Source organism: Odocoileus virginianus, chromosome 24, assembly GCF_023699985.2.
Source record: "Odocoileus virginianus isolate 20LAN1187 ecotype Illinois chromosome 24, Ovbor_1.2, whole genome shotgun sequence".
Lineage (NCBI taxonomy): Eukaryota > Metazoa > Chordata > Mammalia > Artiodactyla > Cervidae > Odocoileus > Odocoileus virginianus.
Genome location: NC_069697.1, coordinates 51,242,600 through 51,260,447, shown reverse-complemented (window position 1 = coordinate 51,260,447; position 17,848 = coordinate 51,242,600). Strand labels below are relative to the sequence as shown.

General features: G+C 58.4%; 2 protein-coding genes across 9 annotated transcripts; one reads left to right on the top strand and one right to left on the bottom strand.

Moving 5' to 3' along the window:
* Positions 1 to 14: 14 nt before the first annotated feature.
* SLC26A10P (Solute carrier family 26 member 10) lies at positions 15 to 8,992 on the top strand. Of its 6 annotated transcripts, XM_070454694.1 has the most exons (19): positions 15 to 1,269; positions 1,359 to 2,078; positions 2,552 to 2,662; positions 3,224 to 3,381; positions 3,567 to 3,731; positions 3,962 to 4,114; positions 4,929 to 5,011; positions 5,162 to 5,309; positions 5,425 to 5,538; positions 6,681 to 6,758; positions 6,848 to 6,943; positions 7,354 to 7,460; positions 7,572 to 7,641; positions 7,714 to 7,830; positions 7,972 to 8,005; positions 8,084 to 8,166; positions 8,271 to 8,325; positions 8,442 to 8,548; positions 8,859 to 8,992. In XM_070454694.1, the coding sequence occupies exons 2-19, from the start codon at positions 1,745 to 1,747 to the stop codon at positions 8,895 to 8,897; spliced, it is 2,052 nt and encodes a 683-aa protein (XP_070310795.1). In that variant the 5' UTR covers positions 15 to 1,269; positions 1,359 to 1,744; the 3' UTR covers positions 8,898 to 8,992. The 6 variants fall into 6 exon arrangements, 5 of the variants coding, with proteins under 5 accessions (XP_070310795.1, XP_070310796.1, XP_020734112.2 ...); XM_070454695.1 differs by having other exon boundaries at positions 15 to 2,078; positions 3,224 to 3,336; XM_020878453.2 differs by having other exon boundaries at positions 15 to 2,078.
* A 240-nt stretch (positions 8,993 to 9,232) lies between these two features.
* Positions 9,233 to 16,289, bottom strand: B4GALNT1 (beta-1,4-N-acetyl-galactosaminyltransferase 1). Of its 3 annotated transcripts, none has more exons than XM_070454702.1 (12): positions 16,062 to 16,289; positions 15,529 to 15,623; positions 14,711 to 14,929; positions 14,034 to 14,198; positions 13,828 to 13,934; positions 13,356 to 13,396; positions 13,029 to 13,209; positions 11,936 to 12,043; positions 11,624 to 11,814; positions 10,860 to 11,000; positions 10,381 to 10,621; positions 9,233 to 9,765 (listed from the first exon to the last, which is right to left on the bottom strand). In XM_070454702.1, exons 3-12 carry the CDS (start codon positions 14,926 to 14,928, stop codon positions 9,548 to 9,550), a joined length of 1,611 nt encoding a protein of 536 aa, XP_070310803.1. In that variant the 5' UTR covers position 14,929; positions 15,529 to 15,623; positions 16,062 to 16,289; the 3' UTR covers positions 9,233 to 9,547. The 3 variants fall into 3 exon arrangements, with proteins under 3 accessions (XP_070310803.1, XP_070310802.1, XP_020734120.2); XM_070454701.1 differs by lacking the exon at positions 16,062 to 16,289 and adding an exon at positions 15,844 to 16,052; XM_020878461.2 differs by lacking the exons at positions 15,529 to 15,623; positions 16,062 to 16,289 and adding an exon at positions 15,329 to 15,509.
* Positions 16,290 to 17,848: the final 1,559 nt, after the last annotated feature.

Genomic DNA, 17,848 nt, shown 5'->3' with positions numbered 1-17,848 from the left:
GAGGCAGGGTCTGGTGAAAGGAGAAGGGTGCAGGATGTAAGATTAAAAAAATGTAGTTATCTCTGTCCCTCACTTGCAGCTGCAGCATCTCTCAGTCTGGGTCTTGGGGCTACAGGAAAACCCTAGAAGCTTGCATCCTCCCTTTTACCCAGCCCCTTTCCCTCCTGTCTGGTCTCTGTTCTAGACGCCACTGGGAAAGCCTGCTGTGGGCTGACTTCCCACCGTTCCCCCAACACCCAGATGCCAAAGCACTGAATGCCCACGGTACCTTTCTGAGGCCACCATGTTCAGCTGAGGGAACATGGGGAGGTGGAGAGGATGCTGGGGGGCTCTGGCCCCTTCTGGCTCTGGGTCCCCTTATTTTTGCTGTCTGGGAGGCCGCAAAGCATATCCATATTGAGCAGGAAGGGATTCTTCTTCAAGCCATAGACCTAAGAGTGGAGGTCTTCACCCCTCCCAACTTCGGGGACAGCCCCCGGGACCGAGACCCGCAGGTGCAGAGACTCGCGTCCAGATGCCCTGTCCTGCCTGGGTCCTTGGGCATCGGTGTGTCCACTGTGTCCATTCGTCCCCTGGGCCCAGTCACGCGTACTTCAGCTTCCTCAGCAGACAATAGACTGCTGGGGTGGGAGGCTGAGGAGGAGCTGGAGCCTCCCTGTGGGCCTGAGGTCTCTCTGGCCACAATGGGGGGAGGGACCTCTAAGGGGGGGACAGGACGCACAGCCCAGATAAGACTTCTGGGGAACAATAGGAGGAATTGAAGAGGGGAGACCCACCCTCACTGCACCCCACACCCAGGGCTTTGGGGTCAGGGACTAGGGACCAGAGGGTGATGGGGAGGGGTGCTAAGAATTCTTGTGCATGGAGGAGGGGATGGGGCAACTGGCAGGATTCTGGTGCTCAAAAGCTTTGTACCTCTTCAGGGACCTCAGGGGTACATGACGTGGGTGGGCGACCCTTTCGTACTTAATTTAACCACATACGTATTGTTGACTGCCTACTTTGTGAATAGCACTGGAATGCAATAAATAGTGCTTCAGTGTTTTTGCCTTTCTGAGCCATAAAATCAAAACTTGCTATCTGTTCAGTATTCCCCCCTGAGGCCCTGAATTGGGAATTCGGGCCCAGCCACTCCCAGCAGAGGTGTGGGGTGGGAGGTCCCTCAAGGGAGGGATTGGATAGGGAGGTCCCTATCCAATGCATGTAGCTGCTTCCCATCTAGGTGGTCTGTGAGACAGCTGAGGCCAATGGAGCCCCTTACACTTTCTGGTGAGAAGCTCTGCCTGTGAAAATTAGGGTCTGGGGGGGAGAAAGGGAGGTTGGAACACCGCTGAACTTTCTTGTGGGCCATTTTGCAGCCCTGAGGATGACCAGCAACCCCAGAGGAGTCAGCATCTGTCTGTGCCCCAGGTGCTAATGTGGAAAGAAACCACCGGAGTGAGAGGCGGGAGTCCAAAGACCTAGGAGCGGCAGTGGGTGTTGGGTGCGTTTCTTTTCTGGCCTATCTCTCTGGTTCCTCCACTGCAGGCTCCAGAGCCAGCGATCGGGCCAAGGATGTCTGAGGGAAACGCCTAACACAGAGACGCCCCCTCCCCAAGGCACAGCTGTCTCCTGACTGTAGAAGGTCCCCAAGAGAGGGCTCCCTCCGGGACGGGATTGGACTCTGCTCCAAGGAGGCGGGCCACGGGCCGGCGGGCCGAGGGGTATTTAAGGCTGGGCGGAGTTGGAGGTGGCCAAGGGCGAAATGAGTGGGCTACGGGGCGCCAGGACCTGCCCAGGTCCGGGAGAAGCCTCCGACCTTAAGTCCCCCCTGGGCGCCAAGTTCAGGGAACCTCTCACCGAGACCCGGTTCCAGCAGCTCTTCGGAGACGCAGAGCAGGAGCCCGAGCTGCTCGCGGAGCCGCGCTGGTCCAGGCTGTGGCGGCGGCGGGCCCGCGCCTGCTCCGGACCGGGGGCGTGGCGCCTGCTGCTGGCGCGGCTGCCCCCGCTGCGCTGGCTGCCCCACTACCGCTGGCGGGCCTGGCTGCTCGGGGACGCGGTGGCCGGACTGACCGTGGGCATCGTGCACGTGCCCCAGGGTGAGCGGCCCCAACACCAGCCTGGCAGGGGCCCAAGCTCTAGGGGGCTTCGGGTGGGCACAGGGCCCGGCAACCGGGAGCGAAGCGGGTGGGCTCGGCGACAGGGACCCGAGGCCCAGTTCTGGGTAAGGCCGGTGGAGCGCCATCAGATCCCCACCCCCAGCTCCCCTCATCTGTGCAATCCTGCGCGAAGTCTTGGCCACGGTCCGGCTCCGGGAACTGGAGAGATCTCTCAGCTTGAACGCCTGCCCCCCCAGGATGCCCCCCCTAGATGCAGACACGGATCTCTGACCTTGACCGCCCCACGACCTCCCACCCACCGAGGCCTGTTAACCCCTGAGTTCCCTCCTGTGGTGTGAAGTAGCTGCCTGTGCCAGCCTCCAAGAGTGCGGGAGGGGAAGAGCAGTCCCGGAGGGCGGGCCCCCAGCCCCTCACCCACACACCGAAGACCTTCCCTTCCACCACGCCCCCAGGCATGGCTTTCGCCCTCCTGACCTCTGTGCCCCCAGTGTTCGGACTCTACACTTCTTTCTTTCCCGTCCTCATCTACACCTTGCTGGGTACTGGGAGACACCTGTCCACTGGTGAGTGACCCACACACTCCTTTCCCTCTCTGTAGGGTGAAATGGACAGGGGGTTGAGGCTTTCCTTCTTAGAAGCTCCCTCGCTCTTACTCCCCTCTTCAGCCCCTCACCTTCCTTTCCCCCATCCCCTGCCGGACTGCCCTGAGCCTCTGACCTAGGCAGTGCCTGTTGGGGGTTTGGGGGGTGGTGGTGCAAAGAGGTGGGAGTTTACTCGGACTTTTCCTCTCCTTGAAATCCGGTTTAAAAGAACATCTCTACGACTTGAAAGAGGGGAAAAGAGATGCACTGTCACCCAGAGGAGGGCGTAGTCCGCAGAGCATCCGCAGAGCATCCGCAGGAGGGGCAGGGATGCAGTTGGGGGGGGGGGGCAATTTCTCACAGTCGGGTGCTCCCTGGTTTCCTCGCTCCCCGCTGGATCCGGCTGCTGCCCCAGCTCTTGGCCCCGCAGTCCACCTGAGCAGCCAGCCTTCTCGGAGAGGCGGTCTGACAGCAGCCTTTCTGGCAGTGCCCAGAGCCTGGCCAGCACATCTGGGGATCTGTGCGTTTCTCCCCTGGCCCTAGGAACTTTCGCTGTCCTCAGCCTCATGACGGGCTCGGCCGTGGAGCGGCTGGTGCCCGAACCCCTCTCGGGGAACCTGAGCGCAGTTGAGAGGGAACAGTTGGATGCTCAGCGGGTTGGTGCGGCTGCGGCAGTGGCCTTCGGGAGCGGGGCCCTGATGGTGAGGGAGGACCGGGGTGGGGTAGGGAGGAAGGCCTGGGGGGAGTCCACGCTGGGGGCCAGGGGAGAGGGAGGGACAAGTGTCCAGCGGCGGTCTAGGCAGAAGAGGTGCGCGGAGAAGCCGGTGGCCCTAGGCCGGGACTGGCCTGCCCTTCTCCCGTGGTGATCCGGGCATCTCCTCTGCAGCTGGGGATGTTCGCGCTGCAGCTGGGCGTCCTGGCCACCTTCCTGTCGGAGCCTGTCGTCAAAGCGCTGACCAGCGGGGCCGCCCTGCACGTGCTGGTGTCGCAGCTGCCTAGCCTTTTGGGGGTGCCCCTCCCACGGCAGATCGGCTGCTTCGCTCTTTTCAAGGTGGGGGCGGGAGAACAGCGAGGATGCTTCCAGGGGTCCCGGGAAGAGGGAAACCCGCCAAGGAAGGAAGGAGGGCCAGTGGAGGGCCCGTGTGTGGTGGTGGGGGCGGGCAGTGAGAGTCGCCGAGGAGGTGGGAGCCAGGGAGAGAAGGCCTGGCCTCAGTCTGGGCATCAGGACTGCCGGCAGTCGACCCTGGCCCCAGGCCCGTCTGCTCACTGCCCTGCCTACAGACGCTGGCCGCCGTGCTGACGGCGCTGCCCCGGAGCAGTCCCGCCGAACTGACCATCTCGGCGCTCAGCCTGGCGCTGCTCGTGCCGGTCAAGGAGCTGAACGCGAGGTTCAGAGACAGGCTCCCCACCCCCATCCCGGGGGAAGTCGCCATGGTGAGGACGGCCCCCGGGCGCCAGCCCCGCGCGCCGCGCAGACCCCGCTTGCCCTGTAGGAAGTGGCCGCGGCCGCCCCCTCGCGGAGCGCGGAGAGCGGTCCTGCTCAGACGTGCGCTTCGCCAGAGGCGTCTTCTCGGAACGCTGTGAGCCTCGGGAATCCCCCACCTCGGGTTCGCCTTTCGCACCGAGCCTCTAAGGAAGCCCTCCTTCTCCTTACAGCGCCCCCTTGCGGTGTCGCTGGCCACAGCACCTCCACTCCCGTCTTTTCTCTCCGCTCACCGGGCCTCTGTAACTCAAGGCTCACCTCCCTCCCTTCCGGCGTCCACCTACATTTCTCTCTCTCCTCAGTTAAACAGCATCCCACACATATTGCACAGATACCCCACACGTCCCTAGATGTAACCCAGCTTCCCTGCTTAGAATGGCTCGGTTGTACCTCTCGATATCCACCATCCCTCCTAGCAGTCCCCTCTCACTTCCTCTGGCCCATCTCTCCATAGTTCCAGGCACACATCATTTCTCTTTCCTTCATTCTTTTTTTTTTTTTAACTGCTGCATGGCTTGCAGGGTCTCAGTTCCCCGACACCAGGGGCTGAACCGACTCCTTAGAGCAGAGTCCTACCCACTGGAGAACCAGGGAATTCCCTCTCCACTCTGAAGCAGTTGTCAGGCACCCATCCCAAACACACCCCTGCTCCCTGCGTTGCCGGGCTCCTGCAGCCGCGATCCTGAGCACAGGCCTCTCCCACTGAGCCCCTTCTGGCCTCAGTGGGGGCCATCTCCACCCACGCGCCAATTTGCTCTTTTCCAGGTGCTTCTGGCCTCTGTGCTGTGCTATGCCTCTTCCCTGGACACAAGATACAATGTCCAGATAGTTGGGTTGCTGCCCAGAGGGTAAGAGAGAGGGGGAAAGCACTTGTGTTCTTTTCTCACAACTCTCCCACCCAACGCCCCCTCCTGCTCTGTCCTGCACTATTTCCTCTCTCTTCCTCATATCCTTATTATTCCCAACCCACCCTCACCGTAGGCTCCCTCTTCCTCCAGATTTCCCCAACCTCTCCTCCCCAGCCTGGCGGAGCTGCCCAGGATTCTGGCCGACTCGCTGCCCATGGCGCTGGTTACCTTTGCGGTGTCTGCCTCCCTGGCCTCCATCTATGCCGACAAGTACAGCTACACTATTGACTCCAACCAGGTGTGACTGAGTGAGGACCTCAGCCTCGTTCGGGAGACAGACAGCCCCCGAACGTGATCCCCCCTCCTAGCCGTGCCTTCGTCTCTCTCCTCTTCATCTCACTGCATCCTTCTAGGAGCTCCTGGCTCACGGCGTCTCCAACCTCGTCTCCTCCCTCTTCTCTTGCTTTCCCAACTCTGCCACGTTGGCTACGACCAGCCTCCTAGTGGATGCTGGTGGGAACACACAGGTAAGAGCCTTGTTCTTGGGTGAGGAGAAGCAGGGAGGGACATCCATGCTGGGTGGTGGTGGAACAGGTGGAAGATTGGAAGACACCCAGGTGGCAGTCCTGTAGAGGATGATGGGGATCTGTGAGGGAAGGTGAGTGGGCAGCTGGGATCGTCTGGGAAGAACATAGAGAAGAAAGGTTCGTTAAGACCTCTGTAGATTCTAAGCACTGAGAAAGGGCATGTAGTTCAAGATAAGGACAATACTAATCTGGAAAATAAATTTAAGAAACAAAATTCTGGACTCTTTCCTTGTGAGGACATATTCTTTTTCAAAGAAATGTCACATATTTAAGTCTCTCCCTAATATTTTTGGTTTCCTGTATTTGTTGGTGTCCTAAGCAGGTGGTTAGCCTACTTTTTAGGGTCATCCAACAGTGGGCTTTTAAAATGGAGGTAGGGCTCTTTCTGCCATCTTTCCATGCCATCAGAATGGTGCGATTGAATGTCCTGGCTGATGCTCTCAAGAGTATCAACAATGCTGAAAAAAGAGGCAAATGCCAGGTCCTTATTAGGCCGTGCTCCAAAGTCATCATCAGGTTCCGAACAGTGATGATGAAGCATGGTTACATTGGCGAATTTGAAATCACTGATGATCACAGGGCTGGGAAAATTGTTGTGAACCTCACAGGCAGGCTAACTAAGTGTGGAGTGATCAGCCCCAGATTTGATGTACAACTCAAAGATCTAGAAAAATGGCAGAATAACCTGCTCCTGTCCCGTCAGTTTGGCTTCATTGTACTGAAAACCTCAGTTGGCATCAGGGACCATGAAGAAGCAAGAGGAAAACATACAGGAGGGAAAATCCGCGGATTCTTTTTCTAGGGATGTAATACACACAAATAAAATGCCTCAGAGGACTAAAAAAATAATAATAAAATGGAGGTAGGCTACAAAAACAGGGATGTTGAACTATATCTTGGGGGAACCAACAAATGACAGGTGTTAACTGGGCGAGGGGGAAAGCAGGGCTTGCAGACAGAGGAGCAGCAGCGTGGAAGGGGGTTTGGGGAGGAGGGGAGAAGGCTGCCGCAGAGGCAGGAGGCCGTCTCTCACAGCGGTGGGTGGGGCCCCCGCCTCTGCCCCTCTGCCCCCGCCCCCCCAGCTGGCGGGCCTCTTCTCCTGCGTGGTCGTGCTGTCTGTGTTGCTGTGGCTGGGGCCGCTCTTCCACTATCTGCCCAAGGTGAGCAGCAGAGCGGGCGGAGGCACGGCTGGGGGGGGCGGCCACCTCCCCACACATGGGGGCGGTCAGCCTGCTTCCTCTGCCCTCAGGCTGTCTTGGCCTGCATCAACATCTCCAGCATGCGCCAGATGTTCTTCCAGATGCGAGAACTCCCTCAGCTGTGGCGCATCAGCCGCGTGGACTTTGTGAGAAATGGCAGCGTGGCTCTCAGATGCCCCCTCCCACCTTCCTAGCGTCCCCGGCCTCTGCCCTTGATCAGAGCTCACTGTCCCAGTCCTGAGCTCTGCGGCCTACCCACCCTCGACTTCTGTACCTCCTAATGCCTTTACTCAGAGACACGGTGAAGGGTAAAGCCCGAACCTCTTCAGACCTGAGCATTTGTAACCCCCCAGGTGGTTCCGGGCGTGAGGTCCTCACACTTGCTGTGTATCCCCTATTAGGCCAACCTCACCCCTTCCTCCTGTCATTCTTTCTTTCTCCCGGGCCCTCCCTCCCCGTCGTTTGCCCTGGCAGTCACCTCCCCGGGGCCCTCCTTCCCTGGCAGTGGGGGCCGGGCATTTCTTCCGGGCACTTCACCCCCGCCCGTGTCCTGCAGGCTGTGTGGACGGTCACGTGGGTGGCCGTCGTTGCCCTGAGAGTGGACCTGGGCCTGGCTGTAGGCGTGCTCTTCTCCCTGATGACTGTGGTCTGCCGCACCCAGAGGTGGGAGCAGAGATGAGGGGAGTCGAGAGGAGAGGAGGGGAGAGAAGAGAGTGCTTGGGGCCACTCTCCAGCCAGATCAGGCTGGGAGTCTGACCCCCGCTTCCTGCCCAGGGTACAGTGCCTGGCACTTGGACTGGCTGAGGGGACAGAGCTCTACAGGCCACTCAGAGAGAGCCGCAAGGTGGGTGGGCTACAGCCAAAGAAGGAAGGGGAGACTAGACTTGGATGTTTCGCTGACCCGCTGACCCCTTAGCTCCTCCAGGTTCCGGGGCTCTGCATCCTGAGCTATCCAGCACCGCTTTACTTTGGGACCCGGGGGCAGTTTCGCCGCATCCTGGAGTGGCATCTGGGGCTTGGAGAAGGAGGCAAGGTGAGGGACCTGGTCAAAGGGAAGTGTGGCTTCTTTGGGGCTGGGAGGCAGGTGGGTGTTCCAAGGGGGATCCTTGGGGTTCACTGGGTGCACGTCTGTGCTCGTGACTCAGAGGTCGTGACTCCCCTTCTCTACTCACAGGAGGCTCCAAAGACAGATGGCCCACCTGGTGCAGGTGAGGTGGGAGGGTAAGGAGGGAGATTTGGTGCCACCCACGGAGGCATCTGAATGCTCCCGCCGTCTCCCATTCTAGTTGCCGAGCCTGTCAGGGTGGCGGTCCTAGACTGCAGTGGTGTCACCTTTGCAGACGCTGCAGGGGCCAGAGAGGTGGTTCAGGTGAGCGAGACAGTAGGCTCAGGAGGAAGCCCCCTTGTGGTTTCATGAACACCCTCTGATATAGGACTTAAGTCCCTCCCCCACCTGCACCCCCACCCCCACAGCTGGCCAGTCGATGCCGGGATGCTGGGATCCACCTCCTCCTGGCTCAGTGTAACGGTGAGACGTGCAGGCTGGAGGGGTCTGGAGACAGGGGGGTGACCGGGCACTTGGCGGGGAGGGAAGAGGACACAGTGTGGACGCAGGACCGGAGGCCTGACCCCCTCTCCACACAGCCTCAGTGCGGGGGACGCTGACCCAGGCAGGACTCCTGGACAGAGTGACCCCAGAACAGCTGTTTGTGAGTGTCCAGGATGCGGCTGCACACGCCCTGGAGAGGCTGGTGAGGCCGCAGTAGCAATGGGAGCGGGAGCTGGGAGGGGCTGGCCTATGGGAGGGGGGTGTGAGTCAGTGACTGAGACCCCGGCAGAGGGGTGTTCGAAGGGGGCTCAGGAGGAAGATGAAGGAAAGGGATGGGGATGAAATGATTAGTCAATGTAAGACCAAGCTGGGGAGACTGGGCCCAGCTGTGGGCGAAGAACTGAGGAACTAAAGTTCCAAGGCAGGCAGTGTGCCCCTGAGAGGACTGCCAAATGGTGGGTGAGGGAGGGGAGCACCGATTCGACTTCTGACTTGTCCCTTCCCTGTTCCAGGAGCTCAGTGGTCCGAAGACTTGCACAGTGTGGGTCTGACCCGGTCATCTGGTGCGTGGCGGGCCGCGGCCCCTGAGCCCCCTGACGTCATGTAACTAATAAAATGAAGCTGAGAGCCTCTGGGGTTCATGAAATGAGTCTGGGTGTCTGCACATGGACCCTCGGTGCCCTTCCTCCACTCCCAAAGCATTGCAAAGACACAGCTAAGAATGGCTTTCCCCTGTGTGTTCAGCAGCCCCCATTCCAACTCCGTTCTTTCCATGGGGGTGAGACTGCAGCCAGTGCGGAGTCCTGGATCCAGAGAGCGGGGCACAGCCCTGGGGCTACATAGGGGGGCTTCCCCAACCCCTCAGTACCAAGGAGGCGAGAGGAGAGGATTTCTGCTTTAGGTTTTTAGAGGCCCCCTTTGGGCTCTTTGGCACTTGAAAAGCAACCCCCCACTTCCTGCCCTAGGGGAAGGGGTAGGGGGGGAGGACTTGGCACTGGCTGTGGGACAAGTTATGGCTCCATCATGCCCCTGGGCACTTGCAGAAAGGAGTGACACCAGGACAAGTCCCTGTTTGGGATCAAGTTCTGAAGGAGACGGGGACAGTCAGCGGAGTGGTCACTGGCCGGTGGGGTTTGCTAGGAATTCCTGGCAGGGACAAGGAGGCAGGCCAGTCTGACAGCCGAAAGGCCCCAGGTGGCCATCACTCTGAGGTCATGCACTGGAGCCGGTGTTTGAAGAACAGCAGGCGATGTTTGGCCACCTGACTCTCATCCAGCGATCCCGGGTAACGGTAGCGAGCGTAAGTCTCTGCCTTCGCATCCCTTGAGGTCCAGGGCAACTTCAACTTGGATGCGTGGTCCACAACGACGTCTGAGCAGGAGCCCACTTGAAGAGAACCGAGTCCATCCAGGAAGAATTCTGGGGGCAGAGGGAAGGGGAGTACACAGTGAAGGGTCTTGAGGATACAGAGGCACCGCTGCCGCTGAAGGAGAACTGAGATTTGGGATATGGTGGGTGCATATGCAAAGACTCCATTTCTAAGGACCTTGGGCATGTAAATCAACCCTTCTGAGTCTTGTATAAAATGGGAGTCAATATCCTTACCTTGTGCTTTGAAAATTGATTCCCTCCCTCCCACAACACCCCCCCTCCCCCCCTCCCCGGCCAAAATTCAATAAATGCCGACTTGGCTGCTCCGAGGTGGCCTGAACTAGGAGATTCGGTTGGGAGCAGGATAGAGGCCGAGGTGCCAGTGTTGGGGAAGCTCAAGGCAAGACCCAGTGGCTGCACTGGCCGCTGAGGTTTAAATGATGTTTGGGGCTGGGATGTTTGGAGCTGTCTCTGTGGCCGGGGCACAGGTCTTGGTAAATCTTCGTAGAACTGCTCTAGGGACCCCAGTGGCAGCTGTGGCCTCCGCGGGGTGGTCGGGCAGTAGCACCCAGGGTCCCAGGCACCTGACTGCCCCACCACCCCGCGGTCCCTGGGCCCGAGCCCCGAAGGGTCCCTGCCCGGCCGGGAGGGGGCGCCACTCACCCAGGTGCGCCACGCGGCTGAGGCGCGGGTCAAAGCCGACCTCGCGCACCTTGTCAGTGCGCGCCAGGAAGAAGTTGACCACGCCGTCGGTGACCACGCACCCCGGGAAGCCGACGAGCTCGTGGTGGAAGCCGCGCTTCTGCCGGAGGCAGTTCCCGCGGCCTGGCGCGCCGGGCTCCACGCTCAGCAGCTGCCGGTAGGTGGTGGCGAAGCCGGAGATCTCGCGCACCGCGCCCCCGACCTGCCAGGGCGGGAGGGTGACTGCAGGCCGGCCGCGCACTGGGAGGGGTTAGGTCTGGGCCCCCTCTTCCCCTCCAGGGGGCTTCCCTGCTGGGTCCTTCCCGCCCCACCCCCGCCGGGCCCAGACGGTGGCCCAGGCCCGGCTTCCGTCCCCGGGCTGGCTGCTCGCGGTCTCCGGCCTCGGCCTGAGCCTGCCGGAAGCCCTCCTCCCACCGTCCCTCCCGCGGCCCCTCCGCTACCAGGTCCAGCGGCGTCCGCTCCAACACGTCCACAAGCCTCTCGAGCCGCGTCCGCGCCGTGAAGACGAAGTCATCGTCCACCCACAGCACGTACTTGGTGGTTACTTGGGATATGGCCAGGTTCCGGCCTGCGAACCAGCCCTGGGGAAGGGTAAGTACGGTTGGCGATGCTGTCGAGAGAGGACGCAGCCCTCTGCCACCTGTCCTCACTCCTGACCCCTCCCAACAGCCTGCCTGTGCCTGTGTCCTGCGACCGACTCTGCGACCCCGTGGGCTGTAGCTCGCCAGGCTCCTCTGTCCATGAGATTTCCCAGGCAAGAACACTAGAGTGGGTTGTCATTTCCTCCTCCAGGGGATCTTCCCTACCCAAGGATCCAACCTGCATCTGCGCGCGGATTCTTTACCAGTGAGCCACCTGCGAAGGCCCTCAACAGCCTGTGCCCCTCTGCAAACTTTGCAAGTGCTTAGGAATGGCCGGGAGCTACGTTTAAAAAAATGCAGTTTCCCACTGCCAGAGGCTCTGAGTGGGTCTTCAGTGGGAGAGTCTTGGAATGCATTTGATTCATGCGTTCATTCATTCATTCATCAACTATTTATTGAGCCCCCACTAGGTGCTGAGCACCATTCTAAGAAGGCAGCTCAAATAAGACAGCACGATTCCTGCTCCCGTGGAGCTTACATCTCAGAAATCCTCTGCTGGATTCACTACCCTGGAGACTGCGGACTGAGGGCATGCCCCCTCCCGGTGCCCTGTGGCTCTGCACCTTGCCAAAAGGCATGAGATAGTGCTCGATGTGGGGACCTCTGATGCTCTCTGGCTTGTCACTGTCATCGGCGATCACCACTGTGACCGTTGGGTAGAAGCGGCGGATGCTGGTGATGAGTGCCCGTAACCGATTGTAACGAAGGAAGGTCTTGGTGGCGATGGTGACCAGAGCGCTGATGTTGTACTGGGCTAGGAGTGAGGCGCAGATGGAGGTGCCGAGGAGAGTGGCGAGTGAGGGGAAGAACACCTCCCAGGGCCTCCCGCTTCCAACTTTCTTCCTGTCATGCTGGGTCTATGCCCCGGAGCATACCAGTCTCCCCTCCCTGGGGTTGAGACCCAGGTGGGTACAGCCGAGGGTTGGGTGGGTGTCTTATGCGGATGGTGAAGGCAGCTTCGTGTCCCTCAGTGGAGAACCGGACTGGGAAGAAAAGACATGAGATGTGGCTTGGATAACATTCTCTTTTCAGTAAGTCAGTATTTAAGTGCCTGCCCTGTGTTGCACTTTTCTAGGCCCCGTTAGATAAGAATGCAAGGTTCTTATCCCCCTGGAACTTATATTTTAATGGGTGGGAGAAAGATGATAAAAGTTTTCATTAAAAGCTAGCCTTTATTGAGCATTTACTATGTACCAGGCACTTTTAAAATTACCTTAACTATATGAACTCATTTAATCCTCACAATAGCCCTATTAAGTAGATTCCTATTACAGAAAAAGAAGGCACAGAGAAATTAACTTTTCCATAATTACCCAACTCTTAGGCAAGAAAGCTGGGGTAGGAACCTAGTCCGTCTGGTTCCAGGTTAAGTAAATAAGAAAATTCAGATACGGATAAGTATTGAATAGAAAATAAGACAAGTATTGTGAGAGTGAAGAGGAGCCGTCTGAGCTGAGATCCAAAGGATAAGGCACCAGCCTTGCAAAAATCTAGGGGAAGAGTATTCTAGGCAGAGGGAAGAGTAAGTGCGAAGGCCCTCCAGTGGGAGTAGGATTGGTATAGAAGCCTTGGAGAGAAGCAGGAGGGCTGTTAAACCCCTTTTGCCAGAGGAGAAATAGGGGCTCTGGGAGAGAAAGCTCTTTGCCCTCTAGTAAGTGGTGGGCTGGGAATAGAGCTTGAATCTTCTAGTTCCTGGGTCAGGTCACTTCCTGGGGCCCCCATGGTTGGCCTGAAGGGGCAACACACCCAAGGCTCGGGTTTCCCTCTGGCCTGTTCCAGCCCCAGTTGAACAAAGGCCCCTTCTCTCCCTCCTTGGCCCTGCTGGCCCAGCTGAAATGTCCATTATGTGTCTGGGCAGCTCTGGCCACTGCCCGGGTGTCTCCCACACCCTCTGCCATTTGCTCACTCCTGCCTTTCTGGCTTCCTGTGTTCGCCCAGCTTGTTACTACATCCACCCAGGCCTCGCACCTGTGTCTGCTGTGTTTGCCTGGTAGCTTCGGCTGCTGTAAGTGACCAGCTGCAGCTGCCGATTGAGTTGGTCCAGCCCTGGGCTGGCGAGGCTGAGATCTGGCTGCCCTTCTCCAGTGAGAGTCACTCCGGTTACTTCCCCTGCCACGTCCCAGGTGCCCAAGGAGGCAGTCAGGTTCACCTGGGAGAGGGGGTTGGCGAGTGCAGGTGACGTCCCTGACCCGCCTCTCGCCGCCCTGCTTCTTCCGCCCCTCCTTCGGCAGCCTCGGTGCCCTCCCTGCGTGATGACTGCCCACCTGGCCTCCCCACCGTCCTGTTTCTGCTCACCTGGTATACCTCCTGACCAGAAGTGGCCTGCAGGCCCAGTCCTGGAAGCAAGGGGAGGGAGCCGGAATCACAGACAGCCGGGAGTCCTCCCTTTCTCCTCCGTCTCTCCCCTCACACAGGGCAGGACTTCTCACCCAGCCCTCCTGCTGAGGCCACAGCAGGGCCCACTGCAGGGCACAGCCCAGGGTAAGGATTTCTCACTCCTTCCTGTCAAGGCAGCAGGTCTTGTGTGGCCTGCCCTGCCTGTCCATCTAACTTCAGCCAGTCAGCAAGACACACCCTTCTCCCCAAACCTCTCCAGCAGTTCCCCACAATCCTCCATCTCCCACCTCATGAGCCCTCCCTGACCTCCAGTTTCCCTTCCATGGAACCCCCCACCTGGCATTCCATCTCCCCTCCTTGCTCCTCTCCCAGCCTGGGCTCTGCCACCCCCACAGGGGGTTAGCTCCTGCCCATGGACCCTCCTCCCCACCTGGCACCAAGATGCTCCTGAGGGGCTGGACCTCCACGCCCTGCAGGGGGTACTGCAGCGGGGAGTTGGCAGGGGCTATGAGCAGCTGGTCGGCCGCAGACTGGCTCCTGGCAGTGGAGGAGGGGGAGGGCAGGGGGGAGTCAGGGGGAGCCTCCAGCCTCCCACTGCTCCCCACAGGCAGTCACACCCTCCTTTCCGCTGGGTACCTTGAAAGGAAGGCCTGGAACTCCTGCTCCCTCGAGGCAGACACACTACTCAGCTCCTCAGGGTCAAAGGCCTTGGTGAAGTCAAAGGCTTGGACCTGCCGCTGGAAGGGGAGGTGAAGGCTCCCCTCACTGGACTCGCAACTGCAATTGTTGGCAGTCAGCAGCCTGTGGAGCCGGGAGGAAGGGTCCTCAGAGCCCAGCCACACAGCTCACTCATCCTCCGGAAGGTTGGCACAGCACCCGCACCTTGGCCGGTCCACCCTGTTCATCCAAAATCTGTCCCCTTAATCACTGCTCTTCAAATAGTCCCCCGGAGGAGGGACCACCGTGGGATGACCCGTCCTCTACATCTGGATTTTACAGAGGTGTAGAACAGACCAAATGCTAAGGTTTCAGAGTTGCCTACACACCATCAGGACCCCAGCTGGACTCCTTTCACAGGGAATGACCAGGACTCAGAAAGTCAGGGCCCTCCCCTGATTGCAACCCTCGCTTCCCCACCCCCGAAGCACAAGACTCAGCAGCCCCCTCCACCTCCCACTTAACCACCCCCCCCCCCCCCACCAGCCGCACACACCACCAGTCCGGGGAACCGAGGCATCAGAGCAGAGGAAACAGAAGCTTCCCAGACTACCCCCCAGCGAGCGCCCGCTGTCACCCCGACTCCTCACACTCACCCCACCACTTGCTCCTTGATCCTGACCGGGATGTGTGCGTATCTGGGCTCAGGGACAAGACCTAGCAGTTCTGGCCTGGGCTTGCCCTGTAGGGGCGTCCACAGCGCAAGAGGTCCCCGGAGGCCCGGCGCGCCCCGGGTGCTCGCGTACAGGAGCCCGAGCGAGGCGCAGGCGAGCAGCAGGACGGCCGCACAGAGGGCCCGGCGGCCCAGCCGCATCCTGGGTGGGCGAAGGAGTGCGAGGGTGAGCAGGTGGTCAGCGAAAGCGTGGGTTGAGACTCTGGGCGCCCGCGGTTCCGGAGACTCCAGCCGGCCCGGCTGGGGCTCCCCGCATCTCGCGCGCCAGGATCTGTGTAGCGAATCGGTACCCTCGTGCCCCTCCCCTCACTCCCCGGGCCTCGGGTCTCCGGGCCTCCTTTCTTCTCGCCCTCCCACATCTCGCTTTCCTTTCACGCCCGAGGCCTGAGGTCTCGATGAAGCAAGAGACCTTCGGAGGTAGCGGTTTCGACGCGGCGGCTCGTAAGTAGAAAAAGCACCGTTTTATTAGAATAGCCGATGTTCCGGAGCCCGCCGCCTCCCTTGGCCCACGCACCCCCCACCCCCTCAGTCCGAGCATCACCTGGCCCGGGTGGGCTGCAAAGGGCAGCGCCACACCTCGCCTGTCATGAAAAATGCAGAATCACGCCCGCGCTGCTGGGTGGCCCCGGCGGAGGTGACCCCGTGAGTGGCCTCGCGAAGCCGCGCGGGGCGACCAGGTGGACCGGAGCGCGCGCCTCCTCCCGCCGCCGGCTCGGTCCCGCGTCCCGCCCCAGCACTGACCTGTCTTAACGCTCTAGGGCCGCCGCAAGATTTCGGTCAGGGCTGTGCCAGGCTCTCGGCCCCGGCCTGAGGGTCCTCATGGGGCTGGAGGCGGCCTGATGGGGGAGCCGGGCGTGAGTCTGAGAGTGAGGGGGATCCTCCTGCCTCCCGAGCGCGCACGACCCCTCCCGCCTCTGGACTCTCCGGGCTTTGTAAACCGCCGCGCTGGGGTTGTTCTGGGCGTTTCCTGAGGGGTTGGGGGATCGGAGTCGAGAAACCGCCGCACCCCAACCCCAGAAACAAATCCGGGGTTCCCTGGGACCCTGTCCCACTTGCCGGGCCGGGAGAGCCCGGGCCGCCGCCCGGCTTTTCAGATCGCGGCGGCTCGGCTCGGATGCTGGTTGCGGCGGAGAGTCCGGCTACACGCCGAGAATGAGAGCGCCGGGGCGCCTTCTGGTGGGCGCGGAGGACACTGCGGGGGCGCGAAGCCAGCGACGCACGAAGGTCCTTCTCTCCACGCCCCCTCCCTCCCCGCCAGCCCTTTGCCTCCGAACCCTGGCATCTCCCCCGCCCCACCGCGATCCCAGTCACTCTATTCCTATTCGTTCGGAGCCGTCTTTCCATCGAGACTGTAGGCCAGGACAGGCGACAAGGGCTTTGGGAAGCGATGGGGTGGGGACGCCCTGTAACCCCATTTCAAGGAAGATTTGGATACTTAGGGTGAGATAAAGGAACCCAGACGAGACTGGAAAATAAAGACCGCCTAGCTAACAAAGACAAGTTGACAGCCTGCCTCCCAGCCTCGCCTCCCCCGCCCTCCAGCCCCCGCATACCCCAGTTATCTAACGATACTCAATGATGTAACACACTCGGTAATTCAAGGGCCTGATGCTTCTGACTGCTCCTTGTTGCAGATTTGCAGAAGGGAAGAAAGCCCAAACTGTGCCTAGATTGGTGGTACTGACGCGTGAAAGCTGCAGACCTGTACTACCCTAGCTGTAGCTGGATTCTTGATGCTGCCCTAAGTTCTGTGGTTCCATGATTCTAATAAAAGATGTCACAATTTAATAGGGAAAAATATATAATAAGAAATGTAAAACATAATGAAAATGTGGGGGCAGGGGGGAGGGAAGGATGGGTTATTGGATGAACTGTGTGCAAAGAAATGACTAATCAGCTGGAGGGAAAGTGAGATTCTCACTGTCTACACCAAAGTAAATTCCAGATGTATCAAATATTTTATTATTAAAAATGTAGCCACAAAGCATAGTAAAATAATTCATGGAGTTTATTTTTTTTATAATCTTGGAGTGGGGAAGAGATCTCTAAGTAAGATATAAAAAGAAATATTAAGCTTGAGTGAAGAAGTTTCTATAAGCAAACTTGAGAAATGGCAAACTGTGAAAAAATATGTGCAACATGTAAGACAGATAAAGGTCTATTTTTCTTAAGAGCTATAAAACATCAATAACAAAAAATTATCAATCACCCCCAAATGGGCACAAATTGTGATTAGGCAGTTGAGGGAAAAAGTAAAAATGGCTTTTCAAATGTATGAATGTACACTTGACCCTATTCATAAGAAATAAAATCCAAATTAGAATAACAATGAAATGGTTTTTGTTTAGCAAGTTAGTAAAGGTCAGTTTGCTAACACGAGTGGTCAAGCATTTGAAGAAATAGTCACTATCATACACTGTTTGAGTGTAAATGGACCCAGCTTAGAGCCATTGGCCAATCTATTAACAATTAAAATATTAATCATTTAAATCTTAAATATTAGTAAGTTAAAATCTTAAAGATATGATTCAATCAGACAGTGGGACACTGGATTAATCTAGATCTACTGTTACTGGATGATATCCAAAGCTGTTAAGCAAAATAAACAACAACATATATAGTCAACTCCTGAGTGTGGGTTTTAGCTTCTAGGATTGTCCAAATACTAGAAATGAAGTGCTGCCATAATAAAACCCTAAAAATGTGGGAATGGATTTGAAACTGGGTCTTGGGTAGAAGCAGGAAGGAATCTAGGCGTGTTAGTGAAAGACTGAAGAATATTGAAGAGCATATTAGTAGAAGCCTCATGTCCTTTGAGGAGGCTGCTGATTAAAAAAAGTGAGGAAAGTAGGGAAATTGAGGGGCTTCCCAGGTAGCACTAGTGGTAAAGAGCCTGTCTGCCAATGCAGGAGACGTTAAGAGATGCAGATTGGATCCCTGGGCCGGGAAGATCCCCTGGAGGAGGGCATGGTAACCCACTCCAGTAATCTTGCTGGAGAATCCCATGGACAGAGAACCTGGTGGGCTACAGTCCATGGGGTCGCAGAGAGTCAGACACGAC